Source organism: Chiloscyllium plagiosum, unplaced genomic scaffold (assembly GCF_037043375.1).
Source record: "Chiloscyllium plagiosum isolate Xiang-an unplaced genomic scaffold, Cpla_swu_hap1 HiC_scaffold_14, whole genome shotgun sequence".
Classification (NCBI taxonomy): Eukaryota; Metazoa; Chordata; class Chondrichthyes; order Orectolobiformes; family Hemiscylliidae; genus Chiloscyllium; species Chiloscyllium plagiosum.
The window spans coordinates 46,861,064-46,880,283 of record NW_028270152.1 but is presented as its reverse complement, the minus strand read 5'-3'; the positions used below and the strand labels follow the sequence as shown (position 1 = coordinate 46,880,283).

Here is a 19,220-nt window from a genome sequence, read left to right as displayed (position 1 = left end):
TTTTCCTATGATGGCTTGGCCACTTTCATGTGGATCGCATTCTTTGATGAAATTAGTGGAGATTCTAGGCTACTGTCTTGATTAAAATTTGCAAAGGCAAGAATTTCATCCAAATATTTTAAATACGAATGCCCACATTTAATATTTTCCTGAAGTAAATCAGCAAATCCCTTCACAGGTGTTTTTCTGTCCTTTCAGAGCTGCCCTCTGGATGGGAGAAGATCGATGATCCTGTTTATGGTGTCTACTATGTTGAGTAAGTTTTTGAATTTCTGCTGTATCTAGAAGATAACTGAGGCTGCTACCAATAATAGAGTAGAAATTATTGTAGGAGAAAGTGAGGACTACAGATGCTGGAGATCAGAGCTGAAGATGTGTTGCTGGAAAAGCGCAGCAGGTCAGGCAGCATCCAAGGAACAGGAGAATCGACGTTTCGGGCATAAGCCCTTCTTCAGGAATAAGGAAAGTGTGTCCAGCAGGCTAAGATAAAAGGTAGGGAGGAGGGACTTGGGGGAGGGGCGTTGGAAATGCGATAGTTGGAAGGAGGTCAAGGTGAGGGTGATAGGCCGGAGTGGGTGGGGTCGGAGAGGTCAGGAAGAAGATTGCAGGTTAGGAAGGTGGTGCTGAGTTCAGCAATCTTCTTCCTGACCTCTCCGCCCCCACACCACTCCGGCCTATCACCTTCACTTTGACCTCCTTCCACCTATCGCATTTCCAACACCCCTCCCCCAAGTCCCTTCTCCCTACCTTTTATCCTAGCCTGCTGGACACACTTTCCTCATCCCTGAAGAAGGGCTTATGCCCGAAATGTCGATTCTCCTGTTCCTTGGATGCTGCCTGACCTGCTGCGCTTTTCCAGCTAGAAATTATTGTAGCCAAAGAAAAAGGTGTAATCTAATTTTACTCTTTTAATAGTTCCATAAAGTTATTCCTTCTCTTTCTACGTCCCTATCCTCACTGTCCATTACCAAACCCTATCAAAGACAATTCTCCTGGGATTCTCCAAATGCCATTCTGTGTGAAATGGCTGCACTCCATTTGTTCCACTCAATGTATAAAGCAACATCTGATAATTGCTTCTTCGGTCTGTGCAATTGTTTCAATTTATTTATCCTTCCTAATAAAAATAATTTCCTAATATTTTGCATTTACAAGTCTGATTTTCTCAGGAGAATGAGACAGAGACCACTTGATGACAGGCTGTAATGGTGCTCCCTGTTTGACTGATGAAGGCCACTCTGTGCCAGAATAAATTGTTTCTTCTTCATTTGTCACGTTTGTTGATTTATTAAATATCACCAACTCCTTGCTTATTTAATTAGTCACTGATCAATTTCCCAGATTAACCAATTGGCAGGTAATCATGTCACAGCTTGTCTCTGAAGACATTACGGATTTATCTGGCTGGGATCTGTTGCTCTTCACATTGTGATACAATCATCAGAAAATGAAAGACTTCGCATTGCGTTTTATATGTCTAAATTACATGTGAATTTTGGTTGTGATACATTTGTTTATATCGTTTGTAACATTCATTGTTTTATTATGTTTTGCTGGAACCATGAGCATGTTAATTTGAACAGTACATGCTTGGCACAATTGCAACATAAATTTTGATTTATTTGAGAATATGTGTTTTCATTCAAACACGATTTATTAAGGAATAAATGCACAATATTTATTTTTACTGTCATCTTCTGAATTTGCTTTTACAAGGTTGGATACTCCTCCTTGGAACTGATTTGTATTCTGACACAGCTTTTTCTCTTTCATTAGTCATATCAATAGGAAGACGCAATATGAGAATCCTGTTGCTGAAGCAAAACGCAAAAAGCAGCTCGAACAGCAGCAAGCAGAAGGTGAGTTTTGAAGTCCATCACTCAGAAAATATAATGACAAAAATCAGATACTTATCAATGCCTTCCGTGCTAGGTTATTGGCACTGAATTCATGAAGTAAATCATCAGCATGCCATAATACAGACAGCCAAACATGCCTGTGCTTCACAAACAAACTGCTCCGGTTATGAAGTGATGAATAAATTTCATGCAGTTACCATAATGAAAGAAAGAGTTATTTCAAACGGTGAAAATGTTTTCTTATTAGAGTCATAGAGATGTACAGCATAGAAACAGACCCTTTGGCCCAACGCATCCATTCTGACTAGATATCCTAACCTAATCTAGTTCCATTTGCCAGCACTTGGACAATATCCCTCTAAACCCTTCCTATTCATATACCTATCCAGATGCCTTTTAAATGTTGTAATTGTACCAGCGTCCACCACTTCCTCTGGCAACCTATTCTATACACACACCACCCTCTGCGTGATAAAGTTGTCCCTTAGGTCCCTTTTAAAATTTTCCCCTCTCTCCCTCAACCTATGCTTTCTAGTTCTGGACTCACCCACACCAGCGAAAAACCTTGTCTATTCTATCCATGCCCCTCATGATTTTATAAACCTCTATAAGGTCACCCCTCAGCCTCTGACACTCCAGAGAAAACAGCCCCAGCCTATTCAACCTCTCCCTATAGCTCAAATCCTCCAACCCTGGCAACATCCTTGTAAATCTTTGCTGAACCCTTTCAAGTTTCACAACATCTTTCCGATAGAAAGAAGATCAGAATTGCAAATAATATTCCAAAAATGGCCTAACCAATGTCCTGTACAGCCACAACATGACTTCCCAACCCCTAGCCAATAAAGGAAAGCATACCAAACGCCTTCTTCACTATCCTACCCTCCTGTGACTCCATTTTCAAGTAACTATGAAGCTGCATTATAAGCTCTTTCTGTTCAGCAACACTTGCCAGAACCATACCATTCAGTGTAGTTAAGAAAGTTACATTTTAATTAGTACTGTAATTATTGAAAGTAATCCTGGGTTTGGGGTCATTGTCGAAAGAAACCATTTGCTTAAATAATTCTATGAATTCATTTTCTTCACACCACTTCAGAGTGGACAGAACAACAAGCATCTCCTGGACCCAAAGCTCCAAGCTATGTGCAGAATAATCAGGAATCTTTCAGAGAAACACCAGCGCAAGGTAACTTTGATTTAACAGAAATATTTGATAATTTACAAATTGGAAACAACTGAACGCTGACATGAAAGGGAAAGCCTGAAAATGTTCATGTGTGAAAATCCACAACTGAGGCATATTGTGGGTGATTTTGGTTGGGGCAAGGCCGTGTGTTTATTAACTGTAAAATTGCATGAATCATGTGCCATGTATCATCTGTAGAGTAATTGCAAAATATTCAAATTGGTAACTGCAATAAGAGAGTGTTTATAAACTATTTTAAGTCAGTGCTACCTGAACAAATAAGATTAAAACTTAACAAAAACTGATGTAAATTTGATGGTGTGTATCATTGCAGCATCCTTACCTATTGATATTAAAACCAGCTTTAAGTCAACAGCCAAGTTGAAATTTCTGAATAAATACTTCACTGATTCCAAAATGTTTAAAATACTTGATCATGATCTAATTTCTCTCATTCATTCACCACCTGACTCTGAACAAGAACTGTTTAATTTGCAATTGATTTTTATGAACAGGTAAGCCCTTCTTTACAAGAAACCCTTCAGAACTGAAAGGGCAGTTCATCAACACCAAGCTGAAGAAGAGTACCCGAGGGTTTGGTTTTACAGTGGTCGGTGGTGATGAGCCTGATGAATTTCTACAGATTAAAAGTTTAGTTCTCGATGGGCCTGCAGCTCTGGATGGCAAAATGGAGACAGGTACCCAATGAGAAGGAACATTCTTTGGTTACACACATTTAATATGTATTTTTCATGTCTTTTTACAAGTGCCACTTCTGAACTTTTGACAGTGAGTTGGGTAGTTTCAAGGTGTAACTTTCAGGTCAACATAAGGTCCACTTCAGTGTAATGAGGACCATGACTGTGTCTGCCATTTACTTACTCCAATTTTGGTTGATGTTCCCCTGGTGATACTGCACCCCATTTCTTAACTAAGATAGAATAAACAAGGAAATCTGGATACAAGTCATCTTTGAAGTTTGAGCTTGTGATCCACAATGCAACTCATCTCACTGCAGCTGTCACGAACACCAGAGTTACTGTTTTGCAGTGTGAGTGACTAAGTCAAATTGTGCTGTTTAGAGGAGTACATTTTATGATGCTGCCTGTTTTTAATTTGGTTTTAGATGAGGGAGAAGTCAAATTTCTTTTTTGTTCCTTTGTATTCTGGAGTCTTCCCATAAAAACCACAGGCTACTGGCCACAGTTATCATCAGCATACCTACTAAGCTGTTTAATTCAACTTTAAATTATTTGATATGTTCAGTATATGTATCATTCGTACTTGACAGTATTCAGTTCCTACTGTTGTCAAAATATGCAATTTTTTTTGAATTGCACAACTTTATTTCTCATTTAAAAATATAATCATGAAGCTAACATGGATAAATTAAACAATTATCAATGCATTATAGTAGTTAATGTCCACCAAATTTCTCTCCTAGGTGATGTTATAGTAAGTGTAAACAGCAGTTGTGTACTGGGATACACCCATGCTCAAGTTGTGAAAATATTCCAGTCTATTCCAATTGGTTCAACCGTGGATCTTGAACTTTGCCGGGGTTATCCTTTGCCATTTGATCCAGATGATCCGAATACTAGTTTGGTGACATCAGTAGCTATTTCGGATAAAGAGCCAATTGTTGTCAATGGCCAAGAAAATTATGACTCCCTTTCAAGCCACAGTAGCCAGACAGCTCCTGCGAATGGGAATGGAGTAAAAGACCAGAGACCATATAGTCCATCATCTGGTGATGTTTCATCAAATGGATCCCATACAGGCTATACCAATGACAATGTCTCCTTGGCTTCCTCTATAGCAACTCAACCTGAACTTATAACTGTTCACATAGTTAAAGGCCCTATGGGTTTTGGTTTTACCATAGCTGACAGCCCTGGAGGTGGTGGCCAAAGAGTTAAACAAATTGTGGATGGCCCACGCTGTCGTGGTCTGAAGGAAGGAGATCTCCTTCTTGAAGTCAATAAGAAGAATGTCCAGAATCTAACCCATAATCAAGTAGTTGATACACTGTTGGAATGCCCCAAGGGAAGTGAAGTGACACTCCTGGTTCAACGTGGAGGTAAGTGTTGAATCTATTTTTTGACTATTTTGATCTGTATGTCTGAAATCTTTCTATAAAATTATATGTTGTGTAGCTCATTTCCCTGCTGTCTACAAGGATATGTGTGTAAATTCTGTATGATTATGAGGTTGACCTGATTCATAGACTTTGCTGCTTTGGCATAAATTTTGGATGGCTATGTACATATTTTGTGTCTATATGCTAATTTGGAAAATGGCAAAGAGCTCATTCACTTTCTGGTTGTTGTTAGTAAAATCTCTTCATAATTTTATAGCTTTCGTTGCATGCTCTTCTTGGTAGGTCTGTCATAATGACTGCAGTGAGTTTAGTTTTCTGATTAACTTTTGACAAAGAGTATAAGTGTGAGTGAAATAATACATTAATTGAATTTGCACAATTTGTGAACACACGTTTGGGAGTTGGGTAGGAAGAAATGGTAGGAAATGATGGCAATCAAGATGAAAGTGGTGCTGGTAAAGCACAGCAGGGTAGGCAGCATCTGAGGAGCAGGAAAATCGACATTTCAGGCAAAAGCCCTTCCTGATGAAGGGCTTTTGCCCGAACCATCGATTTTCCTGCTCCTCAGATGCTGCCTGATCTGCTGTGCTTTCCCAGCACCACCCTAATCTTGACTCTAATCTCTAGCATCTGCAGTACCTACTTCCACCGAGGAAATGATGGCAATTTTGTATAGAAGAGGTGAGAGAAATCTTCAGTACCTGCACATAATGAGTGTGATTCATGCCTAAGGTTTAATTGGTGCAAAAACACAAAATGAATCTACAGACCAGAGATTGATTAGTTAATTGACTCTGACTGCTGCTGTAGCAAAATACTTTTTGTTCTTTCTATTGAAATAAATTGAACTATTCAAATAAAGTCATGAATGAAAATTAATATGTGAGCTGGAAGTAAGGTCTGATGATAATGGATGAGCACTTCACGTATTCATATGTCATTCCCCTGTCAATTGTTGAAAATAACTACCAATGTTCTCTTAAAATGTAGCAAATTATTATAGAAATGTTATTATTGCCAGGAGTAAGTTCATGTCTAAAATACATACCTGTATATAAAACATACTAATCCATACGATAACAGTCGTTGCTTCATGATCACATCAGCTTTTTCTCTCAGATTAAGTGCTTCCTAACAGGCTATTTCTTTTACCTCACTAATCATTTGCACAGACCTGAAAACAAAAAATGCTGAAGATCACAGCAGGTCAAGCAGCATCCATGGAGAGAAAGCAAGCTAACATTATGTGACTAGATGACTCTTCATCAGCTCAAGAGTCATCAAGACTCAAAATGTTAGCTTGCTTTCTCTCCATGGTTGCTGCCTGACCCGCTGTGATCTCCAGCGCTTATTTGTTTTCGGTACAGATTCCAGCATCTGCAGTAATTTGCACAGGGGTATTCTCTCAAAATTAAAATTTCTTTGCAATCAGATTGTATCAAAAGGAAATTTCTCAGATATCCAGCCAGCCATCTGGATGTCTAACCATTCCTCCGACATTGACATTTAGAATAGATAAAAATTACACAGATTCAGGATGGAAGAATTATAGACTGTCAAGCTTTTCATTGCATCCTTTAATTTTCAAGCAATTCCCCCTTGTCAGCGCTGCAAGTGCATTCCACCAGATCCATTGTCCAACTCAACCTCAGGTATAGTTTCTTAAGAGAGAACAGCCTACAGTGCTTAGAGTCGACTGCATGACCTACCTGCAATCTTCAATGTGGAGATGAATATTGTGGAAATGATGCAGAAATTTTGTTTGCTTGCACTTGATTTGGTATATTTAATATCTTCTTATGATTGCAATAGTTAAAGTAAATGTTTAGCCAGTTTTCTATTGGTTACTGATTGCTCAGTTGAAGAGGAGAGGTTCTGTGATGAAAATAAATTTAACCAAACTATGGCATTTTGATTGAGCAAGTAATCATTGGCATGAACCTAAATAGTTGAAATGTTTTCACTTTTGTTGGAGTGTAGAATAATGATTCTGTTCAAAGAATTAGTGTGGCGAATGGTAATGCTCTTTTTGTAATGTTATAGTTGAGCCTGTAAGCAATGCAAAACCAGTTAGTTCCCATTCAACTGCAAAAATGTGGCAATGGATCTTGAGTGCAACCCAAAGTTCATTCTCAAGAAACTTCACTGATTTTCTGCTATGCTATTGCATGAAGACTGAAGTTTCAGTCTGAAAACAGTCATTTTCTTATATAATTCATAAACATTATTTTATGTTTTCTTCAGTACATAAAGCTGGCCATAAATGTCCTTTCAAATCTAGATTTTAGATGTGTTTGAATCAAATTACCAAAGTTCAAGAATCTGTGACATTAGGTCAGTTTAATGGCTCATCCAAAACGCAGCCGCAGTGACAGTGCAGCATTTCCTGAAAAACGTCAGCCTGAATTGTGTTTGTGTCTCTGGAGTGAGTTTGAACCCACAACCTTCTGACTTACAGCCAAGAATGCTACCACAGAACAGCAGCTAACATAAGTTAAGTTTTAAACTGTTCAATTGTAATCTAAAGGTTTTCTTTATACTTCTAACTAAGTCTTACGGACAACCTTCCACCTAAACCAAATAAGGTTAACTAGAGATGCAATGTTAATTCTCCTTTGTCTCCACAGATGTTGCTGAGATTTTCCAGTAATTTCTGCCATTGTTTCTGATTTCCAGCAGCAGCAGTTCTTTGGGTTCCTTTTTCTCCCACTTAATCTGCCTCTTTCCTAAAGGGGTCCATGTCCCAAAGCAGAGCATCCATTCAGGCCTCCACCTCATCTGCGCAAACTGCACCCAGCTATCGTCTCCTGAACTTCATGTTTCTGCCATCAATGCAAACCATCTCTCTCTGTTGCGTGGTCCATTTGAACATTTAGTTTGTGCCTTTGCCTTTTCATGCTTCGCTACCTCGGCCTAATTAAGACCCTCTCCCACCCTCTGAACCTGCCTATTCTTGGTCTTGATTCACACAGTGCATTTTTTTTTCACATTTTCATTGATATTTCAGATTGAACAAAACTCTCTTTCTAAAGAGCATTAGCCAAATTATTTGTTGTTCTATGCAATCCTGCAGGCTGCACTTAATATTTTAATAAGGAAGAAAAAGGAGGTTAATGGATAACGTTGTCCAATATTGATATGAGGAGTATAATTTTTCTGCTTGAATTCTAGTGGTCTATTGTCTGCACTGTATGTCAAAGCAAATTCCTCAAACAAAATGCATTATATGATTTATACCTAACATGTTTCTTAAATAACATAACTTAGATCAGTGTCCCTGAGACACTCCATATTTTAAACAGGCTCCTATGAATGTGATCATGTTTTGCAGGAAGTCTCCTTACAGACTAATTTGAAAATCACTGCTATAGAGCGTAATTTATGCTGGATTGTCATACATTGCAGACAGGACACAGTTAGAATGTAAACAGAAAAATGATGTTACTTCCTTAGGCAGCACATTTCAAGAATGAGAAAACAGTACTTATTTTCATTTTCTTCCTCATTAAAATATTTGTGTGTGCAGCCCACAGGATGATGTATAGAATTTGTCAATACCTGATGCCATTTTGTATTAGCAAGCTGACTCAAATGTTCAGATACTTTTCCACAATTGGCATATTTATTATTAATTATCAGCAGCTCACTTCATATTGATGCCTAGTGAAAATAGTATGTTCAATTTTATTACAAAAGGCTTGGGAATATAAGATTACAGAAATCCAACACAATTGATAGAGTCTTGGTGAGACCACCCCTGAAGTACTCTGTACAGTTCTAGTTTTTGTTGTGGTTCTGTTCGCCGAGCTGGGAATTTGTGTTGCAGGCATTTCATCCCCTGACTTGGTGACATCCTCAGTGCTTGGGAGCCTCCTGTGAAGCGCTTCTGTGATGTTTCTTCCGGCATTTATAGTGATTTGTATCTGCCGCTTCCGGTTGTCAGTTCCAGCTGTCCACTGCAGTGGCCGGTATATTGGGTCCAGGTCGATGTGCTTATTGATTGAATCTGTGGATAAGTGCCATGCCTCTAGGAATTCCCTGGCTGTTCTCTGTTTGATTTGTCCTATAATAGTAGTGTTGTCCCAGTCGAATTCATGTTGCTTGTCATCTGCATGTGTGGCTACTAAGGATAGCTAGTCATGTCGTTTCGTGGCTAGTTGGTGTTCATGGATGCGGACCGTTAGCTGTCTTCCTGTTTGTCCTATGTAGTGTTTTGTGCAGTCCTTGCATGGGATTTTGTACACTACGTTGGTTTTACTCATGCTGGGTATCGGGTCCTTCGTCCTGGTGAGTTGTTGTCTGAGAGTGGCTGTTGGTTTGTGTACTGTTATGAGTCCTAGTGGTCACAGTAGTCTGGCTGTCAGTTCAGAAACGTTCTTGATGTATGGTAGTGTGGCTAGTCATTTGGACCCAATATACTGGCCACTGCAGCGGACAGCTGGAACTGACAACCGGACGCGGCACATTCAAATCACTATAAATGCCGGAGGAAACATCACAGAAGCGCTTCACAGGGGGCTCCCAAGCACTAGAATGTCACCTAGAAAGGGGACAAAACGTCTGCAACACAAATCCCAGCTCGGCGAACAGAACCACAACAACGAGCACCCGAGCTACAAATCTTCTCCCAAACTTTGAACAGTTCTAGTCTCACTACTCAGGGAAAGATGTACTTGGTTTGTGCTTTCTGATGGAGATGATGCTTTTCAGAGTCAGGAGGTAAATTACTGCGGAATTCTTAACCTCTGAGCTGTTCTTGTAGCCACAGAATTAACATCATTGCTTTAGTTTAGTTGAATATAGTTCTATCTATCACACTACCAAGGAACTGCAGCTATGTCCTGGGACTGAGCTAATTGACCTCCACGAACCACACAAATCATCCTTTGGCCTAGATAAGACCCCAATTAGTGGAGAGTTTTCCTCGATTTCTATTGACTCCAGTTTTGCACAATGGAAAAATCATACCACATGATGAAGGGTGTCCTCAACATGAAGATTCTTTGTCTCTACAAGAATTGTACAGTGGTCTTTCCTATCAAGACTATCATGCACCTGCAGCAGATCATTTGGTGAAGATCAATTCAAGTAGGATTTTCCCTCACCACTTGCCTCAGGCCTGGTATAGCAGGTCTGTTTTTTAGGACTTGGCCAGTAGTGATGCTACTGAGTCACTCTTGGAGATGGACATTGAAATCCCTCACCAAGCGTGCTTTTTGCACGCTTGCTCCCACCACTACACTGTCCAATTGGTGTTCAGCATGGAGGGGGGTTGATTCATCAGCCAAAGAGGTTGGTGGTGGGGGGGGAAGTGTTGTATGCAGGTCTACAACCACGAAGATGACCAGCAGGAGGTTTCCTTGCCTATGTTTGACTTAAGACCATGGGGGCCAATGTAGAATCCCTGGCCAATGTAATCCCAGGTGCCTACCCCTCTGTCTTTAGTGCATCTTTTAAGCGAACATTTGATATCCATATCTAGATAACAGAAGAAAAGTGATGGATGAAAAATGTAAACTATTTGAAGCCTCAGTACTCATTTCTCCTTAAGATTGTGACAACCTAATATTCGTTAAATACGCAAGTACTTATGACTCTTTTTCTTAAGTAGATTGTTCCATATCTCCCAGTCAAAGTAGTTGCTGTGTTTTCTGTTCCATTTTTAAAGTTTATTTGTATCTCGAATGTGATATGTCTTCCAGTTGCACGCAAGGAAGTATTAATGAGGCGGGAGAAGTGTACTTCATAGTGGGAATGAATATACTTTCATATTAACATTGCATGGTGCACATGCGCAGTACTTTTCCAGTCTGTCTTCTCTTTAATTGATAAGTAACTCGTGCAGCTATTAACTAAACTTTTCTGGAATAGCTTGTGGCATCATATACACAATACTGCAAGTCACCACTCATGATGAATTGTGCCTCAAACTACTGCAATTATTATGGGAGGAGGCAATAGCCTAGTGGTATTATTGCTGGACCGTTAATTCAGAGATCCAGTTAATGTTCAGGGGAAACTGGTTCAAATCTTGCCATGACAGATGGTGGAATTTGAATTCAATAAAAATCTAGAATTAGGAGTTTAATGATGACCACAAATCGATTCCGTAATCTCTGATTAAGCCAATCCCATGATGATTGGTAACTAAATGTTCCAGGATATAGATGCTACAGACAGGGGAGGGGAGTAAAAGGTTGGGGGGGGGGGGGGGTGGGTGGGGGAGGTGGGGGTGGTGGTGGTGGAGTTGCATTGCTGGTCAGGGACGATATCATGGCTGTGCTAAAGGAGCACACTGTGGAGGTCTTGGGTAGTGAGGCATTATGAATAGAGCTGAGAAATAAGAAGGGTGCAGTTACATTGTTGGGCTGTATTACAGGCCTCCCAACAGTGAGCATGAGGTAGAAGAACAAATAGGTAAACAAATTATTGAAAGATGTACAGGCAATAGGGTAGTGGAAATGGGAGATTTTAATTTTCCCAGCATTGACTGGGATACACTTAGCGTCAGGGTAGAATTTGTAAGAAGTGTCCAGGAGAGTTTTCTAGAGCAGTGTGTCAATAGTCCGACGAGGGAAGGGACCATATTGGACCTGGTACTGGGGAACGAGCCAGGACAGGTGGTAGAAGTTACGATGAGGGTTTTCTTTGGGAACAGTGACCACAATTCTGAGAGTTTTAGAATACTCTTAGATAAAGAAGAGAGTGGTCCTAAGGGAAGCGTACTTAACTGGGCCAAGGCCAATTATATCAAAATTAGGCAGGAGCTTGGAAATGTGGATTGGAACAGCTATTTGAAGGGAAGTCCACAAATACAGGTGAGGTGCTAGAGGACTGGAGAATTGCTCATGTTGTCTCCCTGTGCAAGAAGGGAAGTAGGGATATTCTGGGTAACTACAGACCAGTGAACCTGACGTTGGTGATGGGAAAGTTGCTGAAGAAGGTACTGAGGGATAGGATCTATTTATACTTAGAAAAGAATGGGCTTATCAGTGATAGGAAACATGATTTTGTGCAGGGGAGATTGTGCCTTACCAACTTAATAGAGTTCTTCGAGGAAGTGACCAAGTTGATAGATGAAGAGCTGTTGATGTCATATACATGGACTTTAGTAAGGCATTTGATAAGGTTTCCCATGGTAGACCAATGGAGAAAGTGAAGTCACATGGTGTGCAGGGTGTTCTAGCTAGGTGGATAAGGAACTGGTTGAGCAACAGGATACAGAGAGTATTAGTTGAAGGGAGTTTCTCAAAATGGAGAAAGGTGACCAGTGGTGTTCCGCAGAGGTCAGTGTTGAGCCACTGTTGTTTGTAATATATATAAATGATCTGGAAGAGGGCACTGTTGGTATGATCAGCAAGTTTGCAGATGACACGAAGATTGGTGGAGTAGCAGAAAGCATAGGGGACTGTCAGAGAATACAGGAGGATATAGATAGACTGGAGAGTTGGGCAGAAAAGTAGCAGATAGTTTTCAATCCAGACAAATGTGAGGTGATGCATTTAGGCAAGAGTAATTCAAGAGCGAGTTGTACAATGAATGGAAGAGCCTTGGGAAAAGTTGATAGACAGAGATATCTGGGAGTGCAGGTCCATTGTACCCTGAAGGTTGCTGCACAGGTGGATAGAGTGATCAAGAAGCATATAGTATGCTTGCCTTCACTGAACGGGTTACTGAGTATAAGAGCTGGCAAGTCATGTTAAAATTGTACAAGATATTGGTTTGGCCGCATTTAGAATACTGTGTACAGTTCTGGTCGCCACATTACCAAAAGGATGTGGATGCTTTGGAGAGGGTGCAGAGAAGGTTTACGAGGATGTTGCCTGGTATGGAAGGTGCTAGCTGTGAAAAAGGTTGAGTAGGCTAGGATTGTTTTCATTAGAAAAAAGGAGATTGAGGGGGGACCTGATTAAGGTTTACAAAACCATGAAGGGTTTTGACAGGGTAGATAAAGACAAGCTTTTTCCCAGGGTGAAGGATTCAATAATGAGAGGTCACGCTTTCAAGATGAGAGGGGGAAAGTTTAAGGGGGATACACGTGGCAAGTACTTCACACAGAGGATGGTGGGCGTTTGGAACGCATTGCCAGCAGAGGTGGTAGAGGCAGGCACAGTAGATTCATTTAAGATGCGTCTGGACAGATGCATGAGTAGGTGGGGAGCAGAGGGATACAGATGCTTAGGAATTGACTGACAGGTTTAGACAGTACATTTGAATCGGCTCAGGCTTGGAGGGCCGAAGGGCCTGTTCCTGGGCTGTAAATTTTCTTTTCTTTGTACACTGAGGGCTTCAATTAACCACGATAGCTCACGGTTATAGCGAAGAACTATGAGCTGTTGTGGGTTGGTGAGCTGGCTGTTGTGTGCATATGTGGGACAACAGAACTGAGATCAAATGTGGTGGATCTCATTTTTCCTAAATTCCAATCTCAAAGAATAAACTCTTAAGTGACAGAACATGAAGCTTTCAATGGAATTATGTCTCAGCAGGATTTGCAGTCTCAAGAGAGGAAGGGAAGTGAAAAGTCTGAGGAGAGTGGAAAGAAGCAGGTTTTGATAGGCAAATCACAAACGCAGACTTGAAGTGTTGAGAATAAAGCCACTTGGCCAGGAGCACCATAAGTGGTTAGTATAGTGTTTTTTGATGCCAACACTGACAGATGGAGCAGTCTGCTGGAGACCACAGTTCTCATGCTGCTATCACATTGAGTCTTTATCTGTCTTGACATTTGTCTAGTGGATGCCACAAATGTGATAATTTTACCTTAAATGGTCCAATATTCTGTCTGCTGTGTTTGGTGCTTTTTGGTTTAACCCAAGCTCTGCTGCACTCCAGTAGTGACTAATCAGCCTGTCACTAGTATGAGAAAGATCAGACACCGTGAACTATTTATAAAATGATGTATCTTCGCAGTGCAGTCAAAAATAGTGCATCAATATTTAAGCAACTGATGTTGATTTGTACCAATTACAATTTCAGTGATATCCAATGTGATGTGTGCGTATGATAAAATTGTTCAAGGCAGATAGATATCCTTTGACTCTACCTTTTAAATTTGAATTTACTTTTATTAAGGATAGAGAGCTTAGCCCCTCTGCAAAGGAAGCCACCCCTGGAGTCCAGTGTTCAACTGCACTTAAGTTAACACAACGTTCAGGTTGTTTCGATTTGCATCTGTCTCCTTGGACAAAGAGGGGAAACGTCAGCTGTGATTTTCACTCACGATTGACATGCAGAACCCTTGCTGAAAACTTGTAGGAGTTAGTGAATGTAACCAGACTGGACTAGCTGTCTGCCCTGAAATGAAGACCCACTCTGGGCGGCACGGTGGTACAGTGGTTAGCACTGCTGCCTCACAGCGCCCGAGACCTGGGTTCAATTCCCGCCTCAGGCGACTGACTGTGTGGAGTTTGCACATTCTCCCCGTGTCTGCGTGGGTTTCCTCCGGGTGCTCCGGTTTCCTCCCACAGTCACAAAGATGTGCAGGTCAGGTGAATTGGCCATGCTAAATTGCCCGTAGTGTTAGGTAAAGGGTATGGGTGGGTTGCGCATCGGCGGGTCGGTGTGGACTTGTTGGGCCGAAGGGCCTGTTTCCACACTGTAAGTAATCTAAAAAAAAATCTTAAAAAAAAGCAAGGTGCTAGACGGCTGATACCAGTATGTAAGAGGAAAGACAGGTGTCAGCAGTTTGTGGGGTCATATGTTGGAGTAATAAATAAGAAATTTTCTTCAGACTTTTTTTTCAAACAGAACTTTGTGGAAGATAGAGAAAAATGGACATGTTTAAAGATTAGGGAGAGGTCAACAGGCAATTGAGTCGAGAACGTGCCTACTCGAGCAGACACACAGTTCACACATTGAGAGAGGCCTAGAATCCTGATCTCTTAATGTTGGGACCAGTATGAAGTATATACAGTGGTTGTGGGGAAAGAGATAAAAACTACATGTCCTGTCAAAATTCTGCCTCATTAATCTCATAATTTATTACGAGATAAAATACATTCGTAGACAGCAGTCAGGATAGGAATGATTTATAGACTTTACGTGGATTGTCAAATACCTGTAACTAAATAACATTTTAAATCAGGCTTCCAGCTGTTCCAATCATCCTTTTAATAGCATAGATAAATTATATTTAGTGCACGCGTCTGAGTGATACTGTGAATTACACAGTGGTACAATTCAACATGGTAATGACTCGATTTCTGTAAATTCCAAGCTCTGGGATCAAGTGAAATCCTGTCAAGCTCTATATCTGAAAACTTCTGTGTTTTTGGCAATATTTAAAATGAGTTAAAGTTAGCTTTCAGTATTTGTTTGCAGAAATGAGAAAGGAGGGTGCATACCTTTAATAAAAAGCAAGAATCTGAATGCTAAATTCTATCTTCAATAGCATTTTATATTGAGCATCTTTCATACACTTTGCAAGATGCACATAATGCTAGCCTAGTAGTTGGATGGACATTTCATGTCAGAGGTATAGAGGAGACCTGTCCCTCTTAAAGGAGCAGCACCTCTTGCTGGCAGCAGCCATAGAGAAGCATTATTGCTGGGAGGAATAATTGATTCTTCCTTGCAGATGGCTCATTTGCAGGCAACATTAGGAAATAGGAACAGGTTCATAATAATCAATACAAATGTTTTTCTTTGTGAACTTCATGAATGCAATCTAAACATTCATATTTTTATATGACATAACTACCAGAAGAGGTTAGAGAAATGCAGAGCTTTATTGAACTGCCATTCCATATACATTTATGAGGTGTGGTCATAGTTGGGCATCTATAAACCTATGAATGTTGCTCTATTTGTACAACTTTATGAATGAAAAATGGCTGGAAGTGATGTAAGTAGAGAAGCAAATGAAACATTCTTGAAATCCTTCTGTTTGAATGGGAACGTTATGGTTCCTTTTAGTTTGCTCTTACGGGTTTCCCATAACTGGAGCTGTGGAAACTGTGTTTTGCTTCAGCTTGCAGAATTTCATTTCTTAGGACATGAAGATTTGTTTATACCGCTAGCCTCAAGGCTGCTGATTCACAAGTCAGCATTACCAATGCACCTAGGATTCATTATGCTATAACCTATCTCATCAGACTGTGAGCACAATGGTTGACACAGAACTTATCATGGTTCAAGAACTATATGCTCACAACACAAATTTACAGGATTTCCTTTTTTTTTTAAATTGTGTTATTGCAGTGCTTCTGAATGTGTGTTCTTGTTTTGCTATTTTACAGGACTGCCACCTAAGAAAAGCCCTAAGTCGGTAAGTACAGTACAGGGTATCTGGATCTGTGTACTTAAGGATATGTTTGTAATCTGCATAATTGTTGATCTTCCTCATTCATTCTTCTAATTATGATTTTTTTTGTGCGTTACGGAGCTGTATGAATATGCATTATCTATGAATGTGCCATTTTTGTTTGGCTGAAATAGCTGATCAAACTGACATTTAGTGTAAAATGCAGAAGCTGAGGCCGATCAGCAATAAATCGTGTTTTTGTTTCTCAACCCTAGATTATGTATTTTCCCCTCTTAACCAAGGAGTTCCCAAAATAGATAATTAATGCACTTGTAATGGTTGCAAGGCAACGCTGATTAAAGTCACATTTAAGTAACTTCAGGCCCTTGCATTGTCAAAATGTATTAGACACGTGAAGGGGAAATGTGGTTGCATTTGCTATCAAATCATAGAAATGTCAGTATTCATGTGCCTGTTTGTCAGTTTCAAATAAATTTACCCTTTGGCAGAATATATCTGTGTGCAAGCAATATGTTCGCTTACAGTGTGTTTCCTAATTTTTTTATGGTTATATTACCCTTGTTTAAAGAAAGCAGTCTCCTATTATTTATTTTTTGTGTCTGATATAAAATGTATTATTTGCTTTACAAAGGTTGGAAATGTTGTGCTCTAATGGGCAAAATTCTCATAGCTCCCTTTTCAATGTGTTGTACAGTTTTAATGATGGGCTGCTGTAAAGTACCCAGCTGCAGTAAACAACTGAACTTTGAGGAGAGACTTTTTTTTCAAAATGGGAGCATTGTATTGATCGCTAACACTCACTGAAAAGCTGGAATGACCTTCTGTTCTCTTGAATAATTGCAGCAGGCACTGGAAAGGAAGGACAGTCAGAATAGCTCCCAGCACAGTGTCTCTAGCCAGCGGAGCGCGCACACTGCTTCACCGGTCCTGGGCGCCCCTGGGCTTCCAGACTACCCTTCAAACGAGGCACCAGCACTGGATCAAGCAGATAGTTCTGTGCAAAGGAAACCGGATCCTTTTAAAATTTGGGCTCAGTCGAGAAGCATGTATGAAAGTAGACGTAAGTACAATGAGAAATTTAAAGCCTGCATCCTTTCATCAGAAGTGCAATGTTAATAAGTACACAAAATAAAGTTTGTCATTTGCAAGTCAGTATTAGTTTTTATTTGACTCACTGAATTCATTGGTATAACTAGATGTTAAAATGAAAATGTTACCTCAAACTGTCACTAAAACTGAAAAGGTCTGCATCTCAGCAATGAGCTATTTAATATTTTCACGCTGACCTTTAACTCAAACATCTAATTGTTTTACTGACTTAAACAGATTTGGATTCCACTGATCTGTTACTGACGATCAGTATGTAATATTCCTGTGACATCGTCTTTAACAATGTCCATCGAAATGATTGCAAGAAACATTAAAGTGTTACTCTGCCAAATTGCATTGCAAAAAAGCTGTTGGATAAAGCAATTTAGAAAGAGCTACGGCAATTCAGCAGCAGCAAGAATAGATCCCATCTTTAGTCTCACACCTCTATTTCAAAACCAATCCCTTATTTCACTTCTGTATTCCGTTAAAAGCCTGGGAAAAATGTTAGAAATATTTGCTAGAAATAGTTGTGTGGAGTATAGTAACATATTGTAAACCCCATATTACAGCAGGCTGTGTCAATATAGTGTTGTATATAATTTTCATTCTGGGCTAGAAGTCAAGAATTGTGAACAGATGCCCTATGTAATTGGTTAAAACTACAGTTTGGCTAAATACTTAGTCTTTTCATTGCACCTGGTCATTGAAGCCATTTTATGCTATATTCTTACCAAATAAATGTTAGTTACACATCATAAATAATAAACAGAGAATTGGATAGACCTGGCAGTGGAACATGGGCCTTTTTGCCTAGCTGGCTCATACTGATGTTTTAATGCTCCATTAAGGCTCCTTGCAACCTACATAATCTAACCCAATCAACATAATCTTCTAAAATATAAGAGTTTTGCAGATGATGTCACTCGCATATTGTTTGACCAAGCCTTTTTTTTCACACAAATTATTGATTCATGATCCTTTTATGCACACTCTCCATTTACAAATTTGAATTAAAAATATATTTATTCTGTGTTCTTACATCTTGTGCTAATTGCAACCAAAAAGCGGGAAAACTACTGATGGGATGTTGACATTCTTCTACCTCTGATGCAGCTGTGCAAGAGCAGTTTGAGAAAGATTTTCCTGTGGAGAATGACACTTCATAATGCGGTGTGCTAGTGTTCTGAAATACCAAAACACCCAGAGACATATATTGATATCATCATTATTAGCATTTTAATTTTTACACTGTAATCTACTCATGTCGTGAAATAAAAAATCCAGTACATTAGGAACACACTCCAGGAATTGAGAAGGAATGTTTGATATACACAGGGAAAAGACCTTTGTGTGACAGTAGTGGATTAATCCCTAAGGTTAACTTAACCCCAGGAGGAATCTCAGTATGATTATGTGATTCAAAGAGTCTTCAACTTTTTGTCATATCCTAATGCAAACAAGAACTTTTATGCATTTGTGATAATTGTTCAAGGTTCAGATGAAGCAAAAGGGAATATGTTGAAAGCTGCTGAGAGAACAGGAGTATATTGGAACTCCCAGCAGTGTCATTTGCTGCAGACAAACTAATACCAGTTGTGTGTCAATTACATATGAATGGTAACAGAATCGCATGTGGTGAATGTGTCCAAAAAAAATTATACTTCAAACAAACTTTAAGTTTTAATCATCATAGCATTACTGAGAGTTATTAAT

At 39.7% G+C, this 19,220-nt stretch overlaps 1 protein-coding gene across 6 annotated transcripts in view; it reads left to right on the top strand.

The window, feature by feature from the left end:
- Positions 1-19,220, top strand: part of magi1b (membrane associated guanylate kinase, WW and PDZ domain containing 1b) — a 462,351-nt gene that overhangs the window by 390,592 nt on the left and 52,539 nt on the right. For all 6 annotated transcript variants that reach the window (XM_043708285.2, XM_043708283.2, XM_087994417.1 and 3 more), the window contains 7 exons: positions 199-256; positions 1,777-1,859; positions 2,959-3,048; positions 3,564-3,746; positions 4,493-5,128; positions 16,390-16,418; positions 17,259-17,475. In XM_043708285.2, coding sequence (XP_043564220.2) covers positions 199-256; positions 1,777-1,859; positions 2,959-3,048; positions 3,564-3,746; positions 4,493-5,128; positions 16,390-16,418; positions 17,259-17,475 — 1,296 coding nt within the window. The remainder of the gene's footprint in view (positions 1-198; positions 257-1,776; positions 1,860-2,958; positions 3,049-3,563; positions 3,747-4,492; positions 5,129-16,389; positions 16,419-17,258; positions 17,476-19,220) is intronic.